Source organism: Balearica regulorum, chromosome 11 (assembly GCF_011004875.1).
Source record: "Balearica regulorum gibbericeps isolate bBalReg1 chromosome 11, bBalReg1.pri, whole genome shotgun sequence".
NCBI classification, from domain to species: Eukaryota; Metazoa; Chordata; class Aves; order Gruiformes; family Gruidae; genus Balearica; species Balearica regulorum.
The window spans coordinates 3795159-3822392 of NC_046194.1; the positions used below are offsets into that span (position 1 = coordinate 3795159).

A 27234-nucleotide genomic window follows, 5' to 3' on the forward strand; every position below is an offset into this window, starting at 1 on the left:
ACTTAGAAAGCCATACTTCTATCCAAGTTATTCCCTAATACTGTCTTTGTTCTTAACCAGAGTTCCTTAATGCATTAGTCTCACTTTATATATGTGCACACCCACACATCAGAAAAGCGAACAGGAACCTTATCATGAAATTTTGATCTTTGCTTAAGATACAGCATTTCATAACTATTCCATAAAAATAAAACCTGCCAGTTTGTCAAATTTTCTCTATTACAGTTTGCAGCATATTAATTTTTTTGTGTCTTGATGTATTATGTTGAAGTGCAATGAAAAAATGAGCCGTCTGAAATATTGTCCTCATTCTGACTTTATCAATGGGTGCAACTTTGACAAATGGGAGCTGCTGGAGGTGCAGTCTGTGTGGTTGCCATCGGTCTGTCAAATTTCTCACTGGGGTTTTTTTTCCCCCCCCGCCTTCTTGACAAGTATAATAAACCTTGAACTAAGTGGAAAGGAAGCATCATTACTTGCTTTTTTTTAAAGGTTTATATGAAATCACATTACTTTCACAGCTTGTTTAGTACACCGAGAGACAAATACTTTCTGCAAGGTCAGGTGAAAAAAACGTTACAGCTATGAGACCTTAAAGGTATAAGCACAAAGAGCTATTTTTAAGATGTTAATACAGAGAAGATATTAATACCAGTTATTTGATTAAGCATGTCTTGTAATTTTTTATGATTTTTTTTTTCAAAATTGTTGTCAGTATTATTAGCTTACACAGCAACAATTTTACTCCACCTTTACCCCACCTTGGAGTCAAATTATGCATTAATAATGTGATTATTTGTACCATTTGGTAAGATTGCCATCAGTCTTTGGGAATAATTCAGTTTCTTACGGTGTATTTAAACACAAATCTAGCTTACTTGAAGTTATAGTTTCTCTCAGTAAAAACCAAGCTGACAGTTTGTGTATTTTTAGCAGTTATTATTTTTCAAGTTGTACATCTGGTATAGGGAACATCTGCAGACTGAACAGAAGAAAAATGCATTCCAAAATGTCATTTTGAAAACAGTACTAGCAGTCAGTGTGTACTACATAAAATCATTACAGAATAAAATCAGTGAGGTAGGAATGTGGTAGTTCTTTATGTTTATTAGTGTACTAGCTTGTAATGTGTAAGCAGCATACTCTTAGTATAACCTGTTTCAAATGACAGTACAAATTTCCTGGAAAAAAACCCACTGAATAATCAAAATAAGATTCTATATCAGGTGAAGAAGAAGGTAAAACAAAAAGTATAATGAGTTCAGTTTGGAAGGTAATAAGGTACTGTCTTCTGAAATAAGATGTGACATTTTCTCCAGCTATATATAAACTTTCTGCTAAGACCTCATGAAGTTTTGTGCCTTCATATTCATTCAAATTTATGTTCTTCTCTTAAGCTGTTTAAATGCACAGCTTTTAGAAAAGTTTTGGGAGTGTATATACCTTATAAAGTATTGTTATATTCAAATAAGTGTATTTTCTATAAAGTTATCAGTAAAAGCTTTCTATGCATCTTGTAGGTTAAAACCTACCTTAACATACACCTTAAAAGGCTGAATTTGTAAGAAATTGTCTAGAAAGTGATTCATGACTATGAGTTTCTCTATAATTAAAATTTTTTTCAAAGAAATAAAATAGATCATTAAAGACACCTTAATGTATCTCCAACTTCTTAAATACGTACCAACAGAAATCATTAAGTGAATTATCATTCTCTTCCCTTAAAGCATCCGGCACAGACCACACACAAATTAATATGCTAATTGATTGGGTAGAAATGAAATACTGAGAAGAAGAAATAAAGAGAAGCAGCCTTATATCTATAACTGTCTATATCTAGTTGCTGGATATATTTTCATCTCTTTAGAACAATGCCTCATCTTACACCTTTGAAATTATCCTTTTAAATCATGTTGGGCCTCCTTTTTCTTTAGAAGTTCCAAATAGTCACAATCAATTGTAATCAATGGCATCTGCTAGTAAGTAACACATCTGAAAAATCAGGCATTTGCAGGATCCCCTGACTCCATCTTCCTACACTATTAAAGCCACTGCATAATGAACTATGCAATTGTTGCAGCCATATGCTCTTTCACATTCATACCTGAGGACACCAAAGACAATCTCATACAAATTTGCCTTTTATCCTGTGAAAGGAATCATATCTTCACAGTGGTTGTCGCTAATCCAACGAGTTTACCTCTACCCATATTTAGCTGGACTCTAAAGCAGGACGCTGCTACGTGTCACTTGGATGTTGAAAATGGTAGAAAAAGATAGAAAATCAGGCCAATACCTCAATCTTGAGCAGATTATGAAAGCAATTTCTACTAGCAGTTAATGCTTCCTACCAAAAAGCTTTGCAAACGTGAAAACAATATTCTCGATTTCTTCAGAAAAACTTGAGATGTCTTTCTCTAGAAACCTCAGGACTTAACGCTTTCAGTGATACAGACATAGCACCCTGAGGTTTGGTGAAATAAGGCCTGTTTATTCAGGAGGAAAGGTAAATAAGAAAGTTCCAAACAATAGTTCCATTTTGAATATACTATAATCAATACACTTGTTTCTGCTTTCTTCAATCTTTTTTGGTACTCCTCTACGCAAACTAAGTGCGTGCCTAAAGAAGCCCTTCTGACCTACAGGCTCGGTCCTGAATTATATTCCATGACAAATGACAGACAAAGCAAACAACAGCTTAAGTGACCAAAACTCATTAGTTTTGTATTAATGGTAGCCAGTTAAGATGTGACCAACCAATAAATGCTAGGTGCATGACAGATAAATAAATTGCTTATTGGCACAAGGTTAAGTAAAGCCTCCCAGCCTGCCTGGGGACTGTCGTATCCAGTGTCGCTAAGGGAACATACTCAAGAGGTATCAAAGAGTCTTCTAGAAGCATCTAAAATGATGGGCCTTGACCTGTTATAAGATCCTTATGGAAGTTGCATCCATAGTTCTGAAAAAAGCCTAACGGTGGAAGATACACATTTCATTGACCTAGTCTTATTCTCACCAATCTACTCCTTGTGTGAGGACTAGGACCTTTTCACAGGTGAAAAACAGAGAAACTAGCTAAAACCTGAAGAGATACCAAGTTATTTTGTTTATTTGTACACTGTATTTCCCACTATAAAATATTACGGTATTACTGGGATGGTCATAAGGCTAAACCCACAGAATATGGCCATGCCAATGAAGTGCAAAAGCCTTCCAAGAGTTTAGGTTTGGCTTACAGTAAGTAGGAGCTTAAATGAGCTCTGAAACAATGTATGGTAGATAAACTGTGAATGGCTTCTGGTTCAGAAGGCACGGTTATGGCTTTTTTGTGCAATCTAGCTAGTTGATGACCATCTCTGATCTCCTCTGTCTGGAATCTGTCAAGGTTCAGGCCCTTCTGTCAGGGAGACTCTGAAGCAGTTCCATTTCTTTCAAAGAAAGTGAACTGGCACAGGGGTCCAGAGAAGTCAGCAAAATTTGATTGCTAGATTTTGTCTGATGGTTGTCAAAAATCTTTGCTCTTGTGTGCAACACGCAAACACACACTTGTGCACGTGCAAACTGAAAAAGCACTGGTACCTCCTAATAAGAAGAATCCAGGATACTGAATTACCTTGATTACTTCCCTTGATAATGTTTGGACTCACAGACATGACTACTGACCTTTCAATATAAGCACTATGCATTTTATTTATTAACATTATGCTACATTGCCACATCGATTTATGCATGCTTGCTGGGAGATGTATTATGATTCTATATGTATACTGTTGAAGACCACGTGTGCTGGTAAAGGATGCATGTACCTCTTTTCCTAGTTGCCCAAAGGCAGTTAGATTTCAATAACGAATGTAGCATCCATTCATCATTTTCTTCTTAGGCATTTTTTCTAATTATGTGGCTGAAAAATTGCTGACAAACTCTAGTTTTGTTGATAAACCCTAGATTTGCTAAAGATACATGCTTTCTAATTTCCCATATGAGGGAAAATATACTTCTAATTAATTTTAATAGAGCATACATACATATACATGACTACTTCAGATATTATCCCCTATATAAGGGTTTTCCCTGGAGTTCTATTTTTATTTCCAGTACCAGATAATAGCCTTTGCTCATGTTCCAGTATGAAATAAAGGTACCACAAGAAAAACATATCCCTTTAGTTGTTGCAGTATCCCAAAAGGTATTGAACAGGTGGAAACGAGTAAATCTGTGCAGTGCCAACCTGCAATTTCTTGCACACGCGATGCCATTTTTTTTTGTTTTGTTAGCGAAGTGGCACAGATCTGGGACACATGCTGTCATGCTTACTTCTGCTGAGCACTTTTTTGGGACAGCTATTACACATATAGTGTAATACCACACCACGTCCTCTAAAGTTTGTAACAGATACTCACTGAAATGATGTCTGCTTCATTTTTCAGTACAAAAGATCACTTCCAAAAAAGAAAACAGGTGATAATTTTCCTGGTGAAAATGGAAGATATGAATTATTCTATGAAGCCACTGGCCAGACCAGATTGAGAGGTGTTTTTGCATTAGAGTGGTATCCAAATAAGTAGAGCCCTACCACTGATTCACAAGAATGACTGATCATGAATGACCATGCACCTAGTAAATGGAAGGGCTACGATGTATCCTTTGCACAGAACATGATAAAGCGCTTCGTTCCGAGTAGTACATCACAACACTATTTCCCTCCCATGAGTAAGAATTCAGTTTCATGAACCATCGCTGATGCCTAACGCAACAGTTCAGAAATGATTCTTCCTCATCTCACACAGCAGCAGCCTTTATTTTTAAATGAAAACATAACTGCTCCAATTTTCGTTTCACTGAACTTCCAACAATTTCAAAAAAAGCTTTCAAAAATCTTAACTTTAAACAAATAAAAGGTTTTCAAACATAATAAAGCATACTGGACATCTAGTCAGAGGGCATGTCAATCCTTCTATGCCAAAGTTGGATCAACTATATTTAGGTGCTTCCTTGGTCATCTGTAGTACAATTTAAGCTCATTATTTCCTTGATCTTTCCCCCATGGATATAGATAGCATATTGTTCCCTTTGTTCTGCTTATTCCGACACTATTCTTCTTTACAGCATTTATTTATATATTTGAAAATTGCTCTAAGTCTAAAGAGCTGCAATTCTTGCAATCTTTTTCCAGAAGTTGTATGCTAGACAGCTATGATAATTTTCATTTCTCTCCTGACTCTCTCCAGCATGTCTGTCTGCACGTGCACTACTGTGGTCAGACCTGGCTATGTTCTGGTTAAAGCCTGACAATTCTAGTGTAGAGGGTAGGATTACGTACGTGTCATTCTGACTAAAAAACTGTTTGAATATCCTGCTCAGTGGTTTTTTTCGTCAACAACATGGTGCTGTTGCTCATGCCTGGCTTGTCAATCATGTGAGCCTCCTGACCCTGTACCAAAGACCTGTTTCTGAACCATTTGCACATTTTTGCAGTTACTTGTTTCTAAATATAGTACTTTGCACAAATAAATTCCATGTTATCTTTATCAGATGTCTCCAATTTGCTGAGTTAATATTCAGTTCTGATCCTATTTACTGTCTCCAATTTACTGATTTAATATTCAATTCGGATCCTATGCTCCAATATACTCACAGCTCTTCTCAGCTTGGCATGATCTTCAATTGTAATAAAGTTCCTATCAAAGCTTTCTCTTTATTTCTTCCTCCCTCCAAGACATTTAGAAAATTTATGAAAAGTCATAGTGGAACTTCAGTGGAAAGTTCCTTGAGCGCCCAGTTTGATTTATTCCTATTTATCAGTGAACCACTGAGAACTACTTTAAAGGTATGATTTCAAATCAGTTTTGCACCCATTCCATAATGGTTTACTCCAAACAGTACTTCAGGTTGAACTTACTACTATCTCATATGAGACAGTGTAAAAGAATATTCTCTTATCCAAGACATAAACGACAACTACCTCTTTTCTGCTCTCCCTAATGCCTACTACAACCTATTAATAATAAAGGACTTCAGTTTATTTTGACATGTTATTCTTGCCAAATTCTTGCTTACTGTTAGTCTTCTCTTTTAAGTGCTTGGAAATAATAATTATATTACTGTTACACAGCAGAATTTGGCAAGAAGAAATTATGTTTCTATCTTGCGGAGAATTTTGCAGTTTCTTTCATACTTATAACAACTTAATATATATTCAGCAGTGTATTTTAAATAGACGATGTTATGCCCGTCTGCTATGGATAGCCAAAATGCTTCATTGCTACCTCAGGGACAAGCAAAAACTAACTGTCTTCTAAAGATGACCTTTATCTAAAGGTCAAAATATGAATTGGAAACTGGAGACATTTGAAATGGGTTATTTAAGATATTGTAGCCGATCTCTCAGAAGTGATGCTTGAACAGCTCCCGTGGCCTGTCAAGCTCTAGTGCAGTGGAAGAGCAGTTTGCAGCAGGGGAGCGAGGGTGACGTTCCAGGCAGTGATGGTTGATGAACACCCCGTTGGCATCACTGCGATGCTGCATCTGCTGGTGCCAGAGGTTACTTCAGTTTTACTTATGCACAAGGGCACGGGTAGCACATGACATAATTAGGGCCATTAAGCTGAATGTTAATAGCCTTTTACTGAAATTCACTCACAACTGGCTGAAAAAAGACAGGTGAGAGCAACCAAGAAAATTTTCCTTTGATATCTAACGTTTGCTAAGTGTAGAAAATTTGTGAAGTTATAGATTTCAATCCTGCATCAGATGACACTTACTAAGGGCAGATGTACTTTTTTCCCCAAAGTTGCTAATTCGCAAGGAGGGCTACGGCTTTTCAGGCAGTGTGCCAATGTAATGAACAGTGACCAATGAAGCCATTCTGACTCAACAAATGCTGTTGCCTCATACAAGAGCTCTTGGTACAGAAATTAGAATCAGTATGTCTCAAAGGCATCATCATCAGATTTTATTCCTACTTTCTTCCTCTACTAAAACATCTTATGAGAAACTTGAAAGGCAAAGAGTATATAAAATTAAAGTGGGTTGAAACAGATATTAAAGATTAAATGAGGAAATAGGTTTGTATTTTGAAATTAATTTTATATTTAGCCTCTGGAAGGAGTGGATATTTATTCAAAAGTTTTTTTTTCATAGCTACATAAATATAATAATTTAAGCCGAAAAGGACCTCTGGATGTCATCAAGTCTAACCCCATCCCCTGACCAAGAAGGCTGTAATGAGAAATAACATGACTTATTAAAACACACACAATATTTTACAGGTTTACATTTAAAGAGCATAGCTTTCAAAGATGAATTATTACAGGCAAGGGGAAAAAATACCATTTAATAGCAATTTAAGAAACTAGGACAATTCTGTGCATTTCAAAACAATTTTTTTTATGATTCAATTATCTTCTCATTTCCACTCCATACAGCTTGCTCTCAGCAAAGACAGCTGTTAAATTACTTTTTAAAGAGTTATTGCTGTTCTTAAAATCACTTCTTAATGACTCCAGAAAAAGTTAAGGAGATGATTAAACACATGCGAGCAATGCCGAGCAGTTTTTACAGATATACTGAGCATATGCAATTGTAAAAGCAACAGGCAATCCTATGGTTGTTGAAGCATTCTTGGAGAAGGGGAATAGAGTTTGCATGATTTGAAAGTTACAGCTAGACAGCAGTCTCAGAGAGACGAACAATTTATTTTCACCGTTGTTTTGTGGCAGAATTGTTTACTTTGACCTATCTGAAATAGCGTAATGAGGAACGTTACTAGAATCTTTCCCATTTAAAGAAATAAAGGGATTTGTTTGCTATAGTCAAACAGCTAAGTTAGCCCAATATATACAAATTTGGTTTAGCTCCTTTCATTCTGCTAGAATAAAATAAAGAGACTATATTTAGAGAATGACTATATCAGGTGATAAAACAAAGAATATGGCTTGTGTATGGCAATACCTGTAGGTATGCTGGCTAAATGAATACAAAAATGAAGCTGAAGTACTGTCAGGATTCACAGAAAGAGCTTAAGTATAGGAAATAAACTTAACCTCTGAAACAAAACTATAACAAAATTGCCTGCTCTGTGAAATCAGACTCCACCTCAGTGACTCTGTCATCAGATCTTGGCGAGAGAACTTCCCACACAGCTCTGACAACAAATCTCCGGGTCCACCCCCTTCCCTTCTTTTCCAACCAAATGCTTAAAAGTCAAAACCCAATTCAAAGCTAATTAAAATAGATAGAACAAGACGTTAGAGCCTGGCTCTTTCCAACAATTCTGCCCATCCAATAATTATCAGCGTAAAACATCTTTCACTTCATTCTAGTAACTGTTTCCATTGTAGATGGTAAGTCAGGATATTTCTCTAAAAGTCTATCTGCTTCTCACAGGTAACAAGGGTAACTAAAAGTACTAAAAGGAACATCCTACCTTGTAGCCATAACTTCATTTGAGATTGAAATATAGGATATGGTATCTAAATGACTACAGTTTTAAAATGTTTTGTCAGGAAAAAGATACTGTATTTCCACGCTGTGTTCTACTGTTGCATGAGGCTGCCTTATTTAGAAGTGAAACAGCACATCAAGAGTACATGATTAAAACTTTGCTTTGTTTTCTGAACTAAACCCCATTTAAGCTAAACAAACATATTTATTGAAAAAGAAAGCAATGTCTGATACCTGGTTCTTTCCTTGGTTTTGCTATATATATTTTGAAAATCTCTGGAGAAGAATCTAGATCTCTTACCTGTATATTAAGATTTGATTTAATCAAATTCAAGCTCTCTCAGCCAGCTTCTAACTTTTTAAATGTATGACTTAACAACTAGTTGCATTAGGAGCTGAAAATCAATATCCATGGGTTCTGGCTCAGATTTGTTGCTTGCCTCTAATACAGACTCAGAGAAATCACTTAGCCTCTTGGCATCACAGTTTGCTCATGTTAAAGATAGCATTTGATACCTGTTTTCCTAGGGACGCAATAAGAACTCATCAGTGTTTTCATAATTTGCCTACAAACCGCTACTACAATGCAAAGTGGAATGCATGCACATTATGACTCATGTATTATACTATATAATTGCACAGCTTATCTTCTCATGATCATAATATCACAAAAATAAAAATCTGCTACTTTAACTAGAAGTTTTCTGTTACAATGAGCAGTAGAGACCACCAATATACTTATAATAAAATGTTTTGAACAGCGAACATAAAGGGAATACATTTGATAAAGTGGACAGCCACTGTCACCATTTGCTATGCTTCAGTTTACCTGAGAAATTAGAAGTCAAGACGAAGGGAGGCATTCTTGCAAGAAATGAGCATTTTCATAGCTTGTTCATTTTAATAGAAGTTGTGAAAATGAAGAACCTTCTTCAACTGGGCAAATATACCTTGATTTCAATGGAAATTGTGAGCAAATAACTAAGAAATCCTAGGAGTTGGAGAAAAGCTATTTTAGGCTATTACATATGGCTTGTGTTGCTAGGGAAACCTCTTTTACAGTGTTCATTTAGCACAGATGCTCAGGAAAGCTCTGTGTCTCCATGTCATACCATTTCAGAATGCTTCAGAACGTGAAGAAATAAAGAGGCACATATACAAACACGCAGACAAAAATATCTCTGTAATTTTATCTTAGTCATGGTCTCTGTCTTTGGTGGAAGCTACTTCTTTCTGTTTCTGCCATGACCACGGTGATAAATCAAAAGCTTAGTAATTAAAAGCCTCTGTTTCCAGCCTGAGGATATTTGTTCAAACACTACCTTCAGTTTTGATCCATTTGGGTTCACGTTTTAGACAGTCATCCATTTCAAGCAAAAGATCTGCCTTTTGAGACCCTGAGCATGAAAATATACGCTGCCTTTTCTTTTCTCTTTCAGAGAGCAACAGCTCCAGAAATGTAGAAAACATAGGATTTGAATGATTGAAAAAGAATTACTTTTGCCAGTTTTGCAGTATTCCAGTCGCACAGTTTTAAAAGACCCTGTTTACAGTTTCGGGAATGGCATATTATCACTGTATACCGTTATCCAGTCTTGGTGCACCCCTGGATCCCACTACAAAGAGGGTGCATTCTCACTGTCTATCCAAGCAAGGTACTTCCAAACTGCAGTAAGACAATTTGTGAATTCACCTACGTGAATTGTAACCCCTGTGCAGGATGGACCTGCAAATACATGCAGAGTCACATTTTGGGGACGTGTACATGCCGTCGCCTAATAGGTATAGAACGAGTCTTAGGAGTACGCTGCAAGCTCAGCAAACAGCTTTTGAGAGTTTTATTATTGACCATATGGTATGCCAGCAACCAGTATTTTGAGTACTAAACTTCTAAGGCCTTGAAACTTTTGCTTACAATTTAACAGTGATTTGTAGTTTGAACCCTCCTCAACAAAATAAAAAAATCCAACAAAAATGTTTTCTAAGAAAACATTTTTTAGAAAGCTAAAAATAAAGCCCATCTATGGATGTGCTATTAAAGGCACTTGACTTTTGTTTATTCAATCCAAAATACAAAGAATAAACCAAAAAGATACTTGCTGATAAAGAGAATAAAGATACACTCTGAACAAAAAATGTGGTGTTCTAGAATTTGAAATTCTGTTTATAATGGATATATATCGATCTAATCAAACATTAATAACTGTAGAACGTAAACTTGCCAGTATTATGTATTTGTGAACCATACTGTTATTTACATATCAGACGGTAATGTCAGAAAAAGAAAGAGATAGCAGGTTAGAGATTTGTAGGGTCTTAGAACCCCGAAACAGGCTTAGGCTAGGTAGGAAAGAGGCAGAAATTGATTCTTGCTACAAATTTAATTTGGAGTATTGAAAACCGTCCATTATTTCGGACATCCCAGCTCTAGCTTTCTGCAGAAACTTCTCTATTTTGTCCAATACACTGGAGAATTTTGTGCTTCTTTTCTGGGTCATGCAGTGTAATTCAAAACATATGTAAACACTGAACTATGATTGTATCAAGAGTTTTAAACTACACTACATAAATATCTTTTAGCACAGTACTTTATACAAAGCATTTAAAGATTGAAATGCTGGTTCCGAGTCATGATTTTCACGACTGTCTCACAGGGGACATTCACAGAAGATTGTCTCCAGCCTATCCAGCTGGTCACTCAGTGTACAGAAGACTAGACGTAAAGCCAGACATTCCCTCCTATGCCGTTACTTACACCCACCCCCACCCTTTCTATGTGCTGGTGCAGTGGCTTAGGATGGACTTTTGATCTTTCTGTCTGACATGCCTGACCTAGTAAAATCATCCAGCAGTACAGCCAACTCAGTCTCTTGATATCTCTTGTCATAGTGGATTTACAAGCAGCGTAAGACAGCTTCCTGGGAAGTTACAGCGTTGTGAGCATGCGGGAGCCAGACTGTTCAATCAGAACGCAATGAAGCGGTGAGAAAAAGCACAGAAAGGAACTAGGTTGTAAGTCAGACCTGATTTTTTTGTCTTAATTTGTTTTTTTTTCCATTGACTTAAATGATCCCAAATTCATCTAGGAAAGAAATTTAGAGTGTCTTGGTGTTCCAATATGCCAATAAAGTTGCTCAGCATGGAGCTCCCATGGGATGCCACAAAGCAGTAGAGTTCATGTGTGCCTCTTACTTCCTCGCTCCATATGTAGCTCAATTACTAGTTAGCTGTTTAAAGTCGCCTTATACTTTTTCACTTGGTGTTACAGTGAATTCGAACCTGAGCTTAGTACAACTGATAAAAGAACAGGGCTGGAAGTCAGGACCGGAAGGACAGTTTGACCTGTCCAGTGGAACAGTAAAGCTCCGATATGTTTACTAGCAAGCTACTGAGCTTTTATGCTTCAACTGTGACATTTTGTGAATCAATTGATGGTAAATCCCACAAATTTTTACCTTTTCTAATAAGTAGCTTTCAATCATAACCGTATTTTAAAATAACTTTGGAGAATAACATAGCTGAAATGTGAATTTTCTAATTTCTAGACACCTAATGTTCTCATCTGTTACTTTTTTATTCTATAAACTGTTGCTGAGGTCTTTCCAGTGTTCCTATACCCCAAATACTCTCTGTCAAATGCAAGAGCCATTTCTATTGTAGATTATTTGGAAGAAAGACTTGCAATATATTAAGGTTATCTGTACACTCATGGCACGATAGAAAGGTAACACCCCAGCAAAAAAGGGTCCTGACCCAGGAGCAACATAAATATAGTTTCAGCTTTGCCTGTTCAATTTAATACATAAATATTTCACATTAAATTTGGAAGAAACATGAATTTTATTCAATAAAGAGCTGTTCAGCAGACAGTATCTAGCAAAAGGTGAGCAGGAAAGGCTGACCTACCCTTAAAACATTTGATTGGCTCTAATTTCATCTTCTTGCTGGTGGAAATATGGTCAGTAGGAACACAGTAGAATATATGTTGTAATAGTGCACAAAGATTAAATAACTAGTAGCATTTTTCTACAGTCATAAGAGAAAACTGTGTGAGAAACTGCAACTTTCCCAAAGGAGAAGCTAGATCATCATAATTCCCAGAGAGGGGAGCATCAATGCTTTCAGGACAACCTTAAAACATTTAGATGGTTACAAATAAGTGTTTACATCAATCTACTTAAAGCTTTTTTTTTTACTCTCCAGTTGAAATCCTCATTAAGTATATTATTACCCTTTTCCAGTTTTTCGGATTACCAGGAGTCATAGAATCATAAGACCACAGGATAATTTGTGTTGGAAGGGATCTCAGGAGGTCTCTAGCCCAATCCCTGCTCAAAGCAGGATCAGCTGTGACATCAGCCCAGGTTGCTCTGGGCTTTATCAAGTTGGGTCTTGAAAACACCTAAGGATGGAGACTACACAACCTTAAGGCATATTTAGTAGCATATTTTCACTGAAACAGTACAGATTGCAAGCAACCTAAATAATCAATTCCTTCTTCAGGAGGCAGAAAACACATCTAAGGAAAGATTTAGGTTTTCTATCAAGATTAGCTAAGATAGCGTATTATCACATGCCTCATTTAGTTATTGTTATATTACAACCTCAGCAAAAGTTGTAATACGTATTTTATTGAATGTGATAAAAATTGCTCTATTATTTTTTGTAAGATCACATTATAATGTGATTTTGCTTCCCTCCAGCCTAGAGTAGTGAATAGCACATGCACTCCAGGAGAAATCTGTCATAATAATACTATAAGCAACATTTTCTGCAGTTCACCTAAGTTCCACTTGTACTTTTCAGCCTTTTATTTTTCTTTTGATTTCATATACTACTTTAATTTTATGTTTTTATTCCAATTCAATTCCAGTTGAGCTGACGTTGACGCAGACCCTGGCTTGTTGGAGCAGTTATCACTGTTATCACTATTATCTGCCAGGATAAATGCCAAGTCACCAACGGCATCAAGAGTACAGGTTAAGACAGACACATTGTCAGAAATAGTGTTAAATACACTTGATACTGTCAAATAAAAGTAGACCTAATAGCTGATCTGTAAAGGTTGTAAAGACAGTTCTCTCCCTCTCTTACAAAGATGCTATGGACTCACGAATAGAGGTTTCCTCAATAAGCGATTATTGTGAGCTGCTGTCTCAAACCCCCGAGGAAGCATACTACATGGTCAGTGCAAAATGCATATAATAGTAGCAAAAATGCATAGAATAATGAATACTAAGATACTTCTCAGCTATTATAAAAGTGAAAGTCAGTGACCAAGGATAAAAGCAGGAGATAAAGCACAACTGTTGACATAATTTCTAACATTAACAATTCCTTCCAGTACATATAGGAGGGTATTCACTGTACGCAGTTGGTATGGTACTGACTTCAAGGAAAATCCACTCAATGGAGCCAGATATGAATACAGCAGGCTACGTTATTTTAATACCTTTCTAGACCTAGGTTTGAGTTATGTTTTCTGAAAACCAGAAGATAATAACTAGCTGGAGAATACTTTGGTATCAGGATATCTGTACCTACGAACACATAGAAATATTTGCTGTAACAGAGGGAAACACTCTCAGGGTATAATTACACAGTTAAGAAGAGGGAGGAATTGACCATAGATAAAACTATGGATTTAGCAAAACTTTACAGAATAAAAAACTTCAGTCTACCTCTCAAGTGCGCTTTCTATCTGTGAGGCTGACCACACCTTTATATACATTCTGTGTACACATTAGTGTCTGGAAATTGATTTTATTACTGATGAACGACAGTTACAGAGCAAGATTCAATATTTGTAATTTCCTTATCCTTTATGGCATTTACTTAACTTTTTGTAGTAATCAAGTTAGTTATAAAGGACTGGCAGGTGGACTTTACATCTGACTAATTCTAAACTAATTTGCAGCAGTTACTTGTGATGTCAAAATAGCTACTTTAAAACTTTCTATTGGTGAATAGTAAGATGACAGCTTTTATATACATGAAAACAAAGAGTAAAAAGTGAACTCAAGTATTGTTTATGGTTAGACAAAAAAGACACAAGGTTTTTTGAGATAAGTAGCCCCCACTACATTTGGCATTATCAGAACAAAGGTTAATTTTAAGATAGTAATATACATACTTCTATCTTTTTACCTGAAACATTTCACTTCGTAATTATTCTCTATTACATAACGTAAATGAATACAGTGCTAATTCTTCTGGAGGATAATGTTCTTGAATGGTGTTTTAAGATGGCATTAATTTAAATGATTTGTCTGAGACACTTCATCATTGAATATAGACAGATATCTATTATAATAAAATACTCACGGACGTACAGGCAGTGTGCTCTCCAGACTGATTAGATATTGGTAGACCTCCAGTTTTAAAAAAGTATCTCATGCTATAGAAATCAGCACTCTTAAGTCATGCCATTATAATGTTTATAGTAAAGTTTCATATTCAGATTAATCTGAATCAGGAAGAGAGTAATTATTTAAATTGAAAACTCCTACTATATTACAAATTTTAGCACTGACAGATGGCTGCGATAAAGTCCTTAGTTATACTGTATAATCCAATGGCCATCAAATATCAGAAGAAAGATTTGCTGATTTTTGCTCCTTACAGTCTTTTTAGTGAATTCAACAATTTACACCGGCTCACTAGAAACTTTGTACCTTGGGCATCTACTGCAGATTTTACTGCCAGAGGAGCTGCACTACCACCCTGAGTCCATTTGGGAAGGCAGCCTGGGGCACTGCGTGCGAAGCCACAGAGCCCAACGGGACTCACTCCGTGGCCTTTCCCAACCGATCACTCCGACTTATGAGAGGTGGAGGCCAGTTGACGCCTTAATGTCTCTTGAAATTTGTGAATGGATCTGCAATAAACTGCTGAGCAATTTTCAAAACTGAGCCCCAAAACTCAGGAACAAAAATCCCATCAACAGTGATTCTTGAAAAGGCATTTATATAATAATGACATTTTAAAACGTTTGTCTTAAGCAGTTGAACAAAACCAATTCACATAGTACTATAGTGCAACTATAGAAGATCTGGACCAGATCTTACTGTGTGTTTACACAGGAATAAATTAGAGAAACTATTTACTACATACATCGGAATATCCCATTTCTTATCTGTATACAGCAAACTGTGCGCCCAAAACTGTGGTGTAGACACAAGATGCCAATAAAGGAATGCACGAAGCTTTCAACAAACCATCTTCCTAGTAGCAAAAGATCAACGACCGAAGGTGTACGCATGCTAGTAAGAACAATCTGCACTGCAGTGAGCCTGGAAAATAATTTCATAATTAACCTCCTCTGTTAAAAAAAATAAAATACAATTTCCAAAGGAAAACAGCTTAATGAGGAGAGTGTTTGGATCTACCCCTCTTTGTTACATGAAGTCATGATGTGGCCACAGCCGACACCCGCAGAAACAGCCGGACAGAGCTCAGGGGCTCTGCAGTTTGGTTGCAGCCTGTTTTCCAGTGGTATTACCCCACCAAATGCATGCTTTCTATTCATAGGAGAATTCAAAATATCCTAACCCAAATTCACCCTGATATGAATCATAATGGCATTCATCTGTTATCATATCTGGGGGGAAGAACAAAACTCGAAACAGCTACACTACTTTCAGTGGGATGCTGAAGCTCCCATGTTTAAGGATATGTGCGCTTGTACTTGTAAGCCCAAATGGGAAAATTTATTTTAACTAACGCCAACTGAGAAAAGTAGCAGGTTTATGTTAATACTAGGAATAAAAAATTGTTAAAACCAGGAAGTATCAAGAGGTCCAAGTTCTAAAGGAATTGTCAGTATGAACTTTCACTTTAGATAGGTTAGAAGTCACCAGTCTCTCCGTTAAGTAATTATACATTTCAATTGCTTATTTCTTTGTTTGCTACATCATTTTCTGTCATTGTTACTACCTCATGTTAACATTACTACCTTTGCAGTCATCAACAAATACTACAATTTTCCATACTCTTTTGTATTGAAGTTTTTTACCTATACTGTAAAAACTTCAACACGATTTTTAGCTGTAATATTTACAAAGAACGGACAATAAAGGAGACAATTGGAGTAGAAATTTTAAGGCAGAGCTTGGGACAGTTACTGATGGGGCATGACTATATCAGCAAGCAATTAGTACAAGTGCATCGACTTTATCATTATTTTATCTATGTTCAGAAATGGCTTCCTTACTGAAATATTTTCTTACTTCTCAGCCAACTGGTGTGGTTTATCTCTAACAGATGCTACGGTCCTGTGATTTGACCTAGGAAAACACCATCTCTCAATCTCCAACCCCACGACACTGCCCAACAGACAGAGGGTCAGAGCTCAAACAGCTGCGCAGGAGAGAGTCTGCCTATGCGGGGGCTGACCGCAGTTTTCTTGAATAAGCAGAAACGAAGGGGAGGGGGAAAAAAAATAATGATGAGTTGCATTGTAAATATTGCTGCACAAACAAACTGAATTGATGAGGTTGCAGTTTCGTCTCGTGCCTTGTCACTGCTAAAGCACATACAGTGCCCCTCAGAGCTGAAGTCACGTTGGTGTCTTCAGCTGTGAGAAAGTCCTTAGGATGTCTGATGTCTCTCACTGGTATCCAGCTGGCTGCTGATGCCTGGTATGATTTACAGTGCAGAGGTAGGCCGATCCAAAGTCAAAATCTGTAGGTGATGCTGATAACTGAACTGTTACTTGATTAAATAGAATTTCACAAATATTATAGCAGGTTAATTAGGTACATTCAACAAATATCCAAAAGCGAAGTGGTCACCATAGAAATATAAATAATAGCCTTCTGAAGATCAATAAACTTAAAATACTGCATCTCATCACCTGGTTTTCACGCAGTATTATGCTTCTAAGCTTCCTTATCATCAGGTTTACTTTCTGGGTTTTGGCCATAGGCACACTTAATGAGGCACTTTAAGAACATACTGAATTTTAAAAAGGACATGGCAAATAAATGGCATTTATGTTTTATCATGTTCTAATTAACTAATGAGGAAAATTGAATTTATCCTTTATATACTGATTAATGAAGAGTGCTGAGCTGATTAATGAAGAGTACTTTATGAAGACAGAAAATAATTTTAACATAATTCAGAAATTTAAAGAATTGTAGGCCTGGAATGAACCACAAAACTCATCACATCAAATTTGGTTCCAAAGAGGTTTGTGACTTGCTGTCATATATCAATATAACAATTAAACCTTATTTCTATCTTATGCTTGTCTATAATAAAAAAATGAAGCAGCATCGGAAGCAGAATTTGCCTGGAATGCATTCAGAACATCATCTGCCTTGGAAAGTGAATCCCTGATAAATTTTCAAGAGTAGCTATGCAAGTTGTTCATACCTCTTGTATTTATTACACTTAAAACCTGCCATCCTAGCTCGATTTTGAAAATGTCATGTGAACTGGTGTCAGAAGTCATCCAAAAGTCAAGATGACTTCTGACAACTAATGTAAGCTTTGTTATCTTGTCAAAAAAAAAAAAAAAAAAACCACCAAAAAAAAACCAAAAAAAAAAAGTCATGACGTGATTCGTTCTGAAGAGCCATGCTGGCTAGTATTTATCCCTTGTTATCAGCCAGACGCTTAATGCTTTTTGATTATTTCTTCAAGTTTTCAGTTTAAATTGTCCATTTTAAAATTCTTTGTTGCTTTTTAAAAATGGTACCATATTTTCACTATCCTTCACAAATCCTTACAGGAAAACTCTGAAGTTATTTCATGTGACTCTCTACCTAGGCTGAAATTCACAGAGCTACTTGGGACTTGTTTAAATACAGCGTTCTCTCCACACTCTCTAGGCTAATCCATGTTCTTAAGCCATTATTACTAATGCTTATGGTGTTAATACAACTCGGCATCTTAGTGAACACTAACACAAAGATGACATGAAGGAATTTGGGTTTCTGATTCTGCAGAACACTTCATTGATAACTTTCCCTCCTGACTGAGTGGAAAACTAATTCCTTGGTCATCACAGGACTAATGCACTTTTGGAACCTTTTATCACTCAATATTTAGATTTTGTCTAAATTTGTACACATTTTATAGAAAACAAATATTTCTCCGTCTTCTACATGCTTCCTTTCTGAGTAGGTTCACATCAACCTTGAGCTCTCCAAATGTGTTGTTCTCAACTCATTAACCCGTACCACAGAGAACAAGATGTGACAGGAAGACATATTCATACATTTGCAGCTAGCTTGCCTGTCTTTGTACTACAGTCCACAGCATCTCCTATTATAATTCAACATAAAGGCGTCAGACTCAAGGATATTTTTACTGACTTTTTCTTCAAGGTACTTTAATCTCTGTCTTCTTTAGTTCACTGATCCCCAATACTATATTCTGAAGGTTAATATTTGAGTTCTCCGCAGTGGTAGTCATACACTAAGAAAAATAAATAAATATTTATCCTTTAATTTAATTTTTCCCTTCCATAATATACTATAGCTACCATTTTGAATCAGCTGCTGAAGATAAACCAGCAATTATAATATTAACAAAGTGAATGGAGCACTTTTTTTTTTTTTTTTTTTTGCTTCCAGTATTTTTCAGTCTCTGAAGACCTTTGTCTTTGAAATAATTAATTATGTTAGTGCTATTTCTGTGGTAGTTAAAGGTCACACTACAAAACATGTGAAAAAAGTACCCAGGACTGAAGGAAATTATTAGACTTTAAGTCCCTTTGTAAATATTTGCTTTACCCACAAATATGTACACACTATAGGAAATTATTTATTTCAAGAAACTAGTATTGTGCATTTGCAACAGGGATGGTTGAGTATTATTTTAGTTCATTTCTCCAGACATCAAGAAAAAGTGCGATATAATACACACTTAGATACAATACGTAGAGTGGATATAATGAAGCTGAAAAAAGGTAAAGAAAGCTTAAGAGGTAAATAGCAAAGCACGGATGTTACAGAGTATGAATTTGGCATCAAGTAGCTGATGCAAAACTAATGAGCATATAATCCAATTTTGCAGCTTCTTCATTTTCAATGAAGCATTGAAGGAAAACAAATAAAAAAGTATAGTCATCCAACTCACTGAGACAAATTAATTTTTGTAAGCTGTAAACTACAAAGGATACACATAATAAGTGAACTTGAGTTGCCCCTTTCTCTTTAAAAAAAAAAAAAAAAAAAAAAGAAAATGCATTTTAAATTGTAATAAAGGCCTTCAAAAGAAGGCCAGAGAGTTTATTGCACTGGTTTGCTATATCTTAATGTGTTTGCAATTAGTAGTATAGGCTGAGGTTGCCTAGACAGAAACACATGTGCACATCTGGTGCGTACACACAGTGCATCGGAGGATTTCAGATGCGTCAGGTCTGCCGTTTCTCAGGTGATGGATACATACCTCTCAGGACTGACCTACCTCAGTTCTACCAGAGCTAACGTGTCTCTGCAGACTGTAAATATACCCAGTGAGGCTGGCAGGGCCAGGCCTGAACGAATACGGTGAACTCTGGTGCATCTGAAAGGCATCGAACGCACTGGGGATCCAAAGGCTTTGGACATACCAGTGCCCAGGAGATGCCGTATTCCAAAGGGGCTGGGGGATGTCTGTAAATGCCAGAAAGAAATCCAGAAAACTTAATATTGAGAGATTTTCAGATGGAAAAAAGAAGTATGTCTGGAAAACCCCTGACGCACAATAGCCTTACTGTGATTTTGTCCTGTACCACTCTGAAAAGCACTGGCGGACAGGAACTTTCTTGTATTGCAGAGAGGATGGAAAACGCTATTGTGTCTCAGTTCAATATTACATTATTGTTTGATTTCTAATTATTCTCCTTGAATTCTGATTAGCTGTTTAATGAGGTACGATCTTTGAAAATATATGATCTAACTTATCTCTATTTTCTGATAATACTACTGATTCAACTCGATTTACCCATTTTTATTTCTGTATTTTCTGAACTAGATGTTCAGTTGTGAATGTAAACCAATATTCTGCTGAATTTAATATGTTAATTTCATGAAGAGATTTTATCTTTCCTAATTATTTATGAATATGTATTAACAGTATCAAAGACAACCAGTAAATTTAGTCAACCAGCTGCCATTATTTCCTAGCTAGGCTTGGAAATTAAAAAAACACAGGTGTTTTATATTTTAATAATATACATTAAACGGAGAAAATATTTTTCTAAAAAAATATCTTAGTTGAAGTGTATATCACATCACATATATGTGATATACATGTATGTCAACAAATGCGTTACTATTTTACTAAAAACAGATGAATATAAATATTTTTCTAAGAAAATATCAAAAAGGCCTTTCAATCTGCAACATAATCCGAATTAAAAGGCAGTAAGGAATGATGTCTTAAAAAACCGGGGAGCTAAGAGACATTGTGTATATGTTTTTATGGATGTTTATAAGTGGGACAGTTAACAAGATTCTGGAGTGGGAGGAATGTATTTATGACGTACATTTTCATGAAAAGGCAGAGAAATTAGTTCATCTTTATTATTTGCATTCAGATTCTGAAGGCTATATAACATACTGATTTCATCAGCTTTTGGTTTGGTAATTTGTCTAGAGTTATACGGTCCTTATCAAATTGTCTTCTGGTTCATTCCCATTTAGTAATGTAAATTAACGTACAAAGTACGAAGAGAAACACAACTAAGACCTAAAGACACGTAATATCCAAAGTTTCATACCAATAAGATATTTTAGCTTTTAGTATCATAGGAAAATAGGTTTGGGTTTTATGTATTGTTTGTGACTGATCAGGAGGCTGCATTTATTGCATGTCAATGCTGTGCAAACATTGCATCGTTGACACAGAACCCATAGGAAGTAGCAAACGGTAGCAACACCTCCTATTGCTACTTTTAGTAAACTACAAGTCACGTGCAGCCTTATGAATGAAAACGTGCAGATGCCAAACAGAAAAATAAAATGGAAGAGGGCATAGTAAGACCAACATGGTAAGAACGTTATAATTTTAACCCTTTCTGTAATGCCATTTGAACGTAATCAGCATTTATAATGCTACACTCATCGCGCTGCCCCTCGCCCTTGCAGACTCTCAACGACCAGCAGCTCACTGCTTGGAATGACCACCAATGGCTCAGATGAGTATTTCCAGTCTACAAACCACGCAGAGCAAACTTTCCGCAAAATGGAAAATTATCTGCAGCAGAAGCAGCTGTGTGATGTTCTTCTTATAGTTGGAGACCAAAAGATTCCAGCTCACAGGTACGCTTCCCAGTATTGTTTACATGGCTTTGAAGCCTGAAATTTCCCAGTGCTGGGTCAATTTATGCCTGCCCTGTTTAGTTATGAATGAACAGTTACTATAATTAGGACATCAACTGACAATGGAATAAAATGATGTGATCAATGTTTCATAGTCATTATTTCAAATAGAATGAAATTCAAATATCAACCATGGATATTGTCCATCTTTCCTTCTTGCTACTGTCAAACTATAGTGAGATCAGTGAAGAAAATCTGCCCAAACAAGCACTATGGGAGAAAATTAGATTACTAATTACCCTTTTAACTTTACTGCTCTCTGCTATAAGATTTGAATCCTATGCTAAAGATAATGTTTCTATTGCACACACAATTTATTATAAAATAATACTTCATTTCATGCTTGCTATTGAGATGAAGAATTAATCTGCAGTCCTAAAATGCTTTTACTTCCAGGTTGGTTCTCAGCGCAGTGTCTGATTATTTTGCCGCAATGTTTACTAATGATGTGCGTGAAGCAAAACAAGAGGAGATCAAGATGGAGGGAGTAGACCCGGATGCGCTGAAAGCTTTGGTGCGCTACGCCTACACAGGTAATTCTTCCTCCGTTACCCACGTCATTGTTGTAAAGGAAGATAACATCTATTCAATGCATACATAATTGTCGCTTGTTCCATTTCATACTGGTACATAAATACACGCATAGATCATGCATAAGTGCTGTAAACCTTTCTCTAGAGAGGATGAACAAATATTACTGTTTTATATAATAATTTATTCTAGAAGGACATGCAGAAAAGTTAACAGAAATTCATATTGGACATCTTTCTCTAACTAAATACAAATTATTTTAGGAATTTTAATGAAAGAAGAACATATTTTGTATGTTGCCCACCTCATGTAGTGACACAGAAGAGTGTGCTATGAACCCTCCTGTCATGGGTAGCTACAGAAAAGGTCTGCCTGGGTGGCAGTTACTTGGCTCACTCAAGGCTCTTGAGCTGGAATAATCAGAGGAAAACACGAATATGAGCACGCTCACGAGTAGAGCAACTTTTACCCTGAGAAAGAGCCACCACATTCTGCAAAAGGTTTACTTATGTTCTCTTGAAAAATTATTGAGATTTTAAACTTACTGAAATTGAGTATTTTAATACCAGAATGCTGTATATGTAATTTCCCCTAATTTATTTTCTCTCATTTTCAACATTTACCCCTGTATTGCTGAATCAAATAGCCAAAAAGACCCGTGAAATCCCTTTCATCTGCTCTATAGTGAACAGCAAAAAATGCTGTAGAACATGACCACTATATGTTAGTATGTACTACAATGAGAAACATCCAGATCATTCAAACCTACGCAGATTCTGGAAGTCTGCACGTTCTGGTACATGGCAAGCCTCTCAACACAGATGGCAGCTACTCCAGCCAGAGAGGTAACAGGGAAACCCTTTTTCCCCTGCCAAGTTGTGCGGTTCTGTGATAAAAAACCCGCCCAAATCCCAGAAGGAGAAGATTACTCCTCCGGGAAATAACACCACATAACCCACCAGAATAACGACATTCTGATTTATGAACATTTGCTCATGAACTGATCCATTCCCTCAGTTAACAGCTGTTATCGATAACATTCACTAAATCCTTGGCAGCTGATGTCCTGCACAGGACATTGTTTGCTTTTGAATGAAACAACACAATTTTGATACTGAGATAGGTTGAAAGATGTATCACAGGTATCTATCGATATCTTTATAGTACTTTAAAAGGGCTTAGAATTTTTTTTTTTTTTTTTTTTTTTTAAAACAAACTAAACCAAAGACCCCATCTCATATTCACCATATTGGCATTAGCATAAACGTTAAAAATAGGAGACCTCTTCACTTGCTAGGTCAGGCACTTCATAAATCCAGACTGTTGCAGAAAGAGAGAAATCGTGAGAAGATTAAGCAATCTGCAACCCAGATCGGAAACATACGATTCTATACACAAAATAGACCCCATTTGTGGGTACAAACAAGCGGGGAAGTACAGAGGGCCGGAGGGAACGCTGCATACCATGTATAACGCAGTGATATTGTGGCAATGAATTAGCACATATTACCCAAGGAAATATATTAGTACAAGCGCAAAGAAGCTGAGCGGTGGGCTGCTTATTACCCACGTGTATCTCAAAATCATCCCACTTGATTAAATTTCATCTCTTTCAGTTTACTGAATGCAAAACCATATGAAAGAACTTATCTAAGACTACAAAAGCAAATGCCAGACTATGAAATAGTGTAAGTTTGCTTGTGAAATCAGGATTCCCTCTTTGCTTTGAGGTGTTATAGTGCGATCTTTATTTACAAGAACAGCTACCAATCTTGCTATGTACTCTCATTCCGTAACTATTCTGAGTTGTATAGTAAAAACCAAACCCAGCCATTGCCCTATTCTGCACCCTGCCAGTCCTTCTTTGTTTCTTGCTGAAGTTGGAAGGTATTATTTAAGTTACAGAGCAAGAGGCATCAGGAAGAGATGGGATTGTGCTCAGTTAAGACTGCTGAAGACTGCTATGGAACCCCAAATTTTCCTACTGCCTCTGACATCGGTTTTCATGTGATAAAAACCAAACTTCTAAAACGAGTGCTACTTTTTTCCTAGGTAATGAAATATAAATGTGATTTTCAGAGATGAGAGCTATAACTTTCAGAATTGTTTACATATTCTACCAAAATAAATCAGAAGTGAACTTTGGACAAAAAACCTCTTACAGTTCTACTTGGATAATTTTGACTGTAATCTCTCAATACCAGCCTTCTCCATGTGTTGACTAGAGATGGTGTGTATCATCCTTTCACAGAAGCAGCTGGAAAAGAAATTAATGTTTCCGAGGCAATTGGATGTTGTAATGATAAATGAAAAATGCAGTCATAAAAAACCCCACAGTTCATTTTTCCAAATAGGATTTAGTGCTGTGTATCAACTCGGGAATTGAGCCATCCACTGAGCAACAAGAATGGAAGAATTTATTAAAATAACACCTTCTAGTCTATCTATGACCATAACTAAATTCTCACGTCATGTAATCATTTCATTAAAAATTTAAATGCACAAGTAGATGATGGAATACATCATGTTTCCTGCACACACTGCTGGCATTTCCTACCTTTTGATACTGAAGTTCTTGTGTGTAATAGAAACTTCTGATATATATTTTTATGAATTCATATATGAATTTTAGGAATGGCTTTTCACTAATCATGCCTTTCTTTTTCTTTTACTTTTTTTTTCCAGGCAAAATCAGATCTAATACTGTTAAAGTTCCAGTAAAAATGTTCCAATCATTGTATCCAAATCTACTGAATCCTTTAAGTCTGTTAAAACATCTGTTTAAACAAATCTTTCAGTAAGGAAGGAAAATGAATTTGTAAATCACAGGACACTTTTCAAAATTTTTCAGAGGAGGAGAAAAATTGGGGAGTAGGAAGCTTTCAAGTAAATAAAAATACAAAGAAAATGACTGAAAACTATTTTTTCCCCCCCTATATGCGAACTGCACAGGTATTCTAGAGTTAAAGGAAGACACAATAGAAAGCTTGCTAGCTGCAGCTTGTCTTCTCCAGCTCTCCCAGGTTATTGAGGTGTGCTGCAACTTCCTCATGAAGCAGCTCCATCCTTCCAACTGCCTGGGGATCCGCTCTTTCGGAGATGCTCAGGGCTGCACAGAGCTCCTGAAGGTGGCCCACACATACACGATGGTAAGAAACAATCTAACCGCTTTGCAATTATAATGTTAACAGCAAGTCCTGGAAAACATACGGGCTTTGAGGGAGCAGAGCCAGCTGAGCGGGGCTCAGGGCTGCTGCCCTCTCCAAGACCGACGCAGGGGCTCTGCTCTTCCTATGCTGGCAGGGTCAGCTCTGTAAAGTCCCTGATGTGGGGACATCTCTGCCCAGCTCGGGCTCCGAAGGGAAATTTAAAACTTGTGACTGTTACAGAAGTACTGGAAGGAAATAAAAGCACGCTTAGAAAAACAAATATTCAGTTCTGTTGTTTCCCAGAGTTTTGCCTTGTAGAAGGGCATACTTATTGAACTTAAATTTGCAGTATGATTTGGATGCATTTCTTCCAAAAAATGTAATAGGGCCTTAACATGGCTAATGCAAACAGCAATGACCCATTCTTATGCTTTTGATTCAACACAAATAAAATTCTAAAGCTGATTTTAAGGTGAGACACACATAAAAAGAGACAAAATAAAGAATGTATGAGAAAGATTTGGAATGCTAAAACGAAGCACATCCCTGACTGGAGCATAATCCTCCTCTGGCTCAAAGCAAGAAATGAATATTCAGAATGTGGGAGAGAGAAACAAGATAGCTTGCTGTGAAACCAAATCAAGGGATAAATATTCAGGGCAACAAGATGTGCTATAGCAACTTTAAACACAAAAAGAATAGCAAATGCTACAGCTAAATAGATATAAAAAGAACTACTTGTTAGGAGACACATGGCAGCTTTATGCTTGGAATATTAGCGTAGTATCTCAAAACCAGTTTAGAGGCTTTGTAATGCTGAGAGCATTCCGGAAGAGACTGTACGCTTCCACATGCTGAAATAAATGAGAGTGGCATGTGCAGATCGAGGGCACTGGTTGGGCTCCTTCCTGTCATGCTAATGAATGGTTTGTTTAGCAGCAATCTAGATTCCTTTTATATTTTCAAGTTTGAAAAAGGGCATTTAAGATAGAGGTTCTCTCAGCCTCTATATAATAGTGTTGTCCTTGCTGCTCCACACCATTTTATGCTGAGCCAAAATCAGGAACTTCCCCGCTCCGCTGTTGCCTCTTTTCTCCCACCAGCCCTAGCGCGTGGGCATCAATGTTAAGCATTTAAAATTCATAGTCCAGATTTCCGCAAAACTGAATTAAAATCCTATGATTAGACATTTTATGATGTCAGACAATAGGGAGCCTTTTTGTGTTAGATGCTTTTAACCATTCGAATCCTCCAGTTTTCCCCACGAGTTAGACTTTTATTATCTTTTAAAACGGTGTGTCACAGAAATGAGAGTTGGGTCTTTGAGAACACTGTTGGATGTGAAGGATGACGGTGAGTCTGTGAGACTCAGCAGTACTGTGCGTACATAGGCTTTCCACTAGGTCTTCCTCAAAACAACCGGGAGCATTTCCACCTCTAGAACCACCTCCTATACCTTGCACGCAACACAGATTAAGAATGCTGCCCTGAAAGGGGACCTCGCATGTCATAAAACCACCCGCCAAGTTTGCAGCTACTGCCAATCTAGAGACAGAAGAGGAAAGCTCTACCTCTTTGAAAGAGCCTTAAAGAAAATTGTCTTTTAAACCCTTAAAGTGATTTAAAAAGAACTTTGGAGAATAAGAGATCATAACAACGCACACACCCACACGTGTTGTGGAAGAGGATAAATAAAACATTGTTTTGTTTCATGCCAACCTTAGCCGCTTGAAAATATGTACCTTAGGGGAAAGTCTATAAAGTCATACTGTAAATATAGAACCAGTAGTATTTAA

At 36.7% G+C, this 27234-nt stretch overlaps 1 protein-coding gene across 2 annotated transcripts in view; it reads left to right on the forward strand.

Moving 5' to 3' along the window:
• Positions 1–27234, forward strand: part of KLHL4 (kelch like family member 4) — an 88188-nt gene that overhangs the window by 45449 nt on the left and 15505 nt on the right. For both annotated transcript variants that reach the window (XM_075763090.1, XM_010301821.2), the window contains exons 2-4: positions 21525–21698; positions 22155–22291; positions 25242–25438. In XM_075763090.1, coding sequence (XP_075619205.1) covers positions 21556–21698; positions 22155–22291; positions 25242–25438 — 477 coding nt within the window. In that variant the 5' untranslated portion in view covers positions 21525–21555. The remainder of the gene's footprint in view (positions 1–21524; positions 21699–22154; positions 22292–25241; positions 25439–27234) is intronic.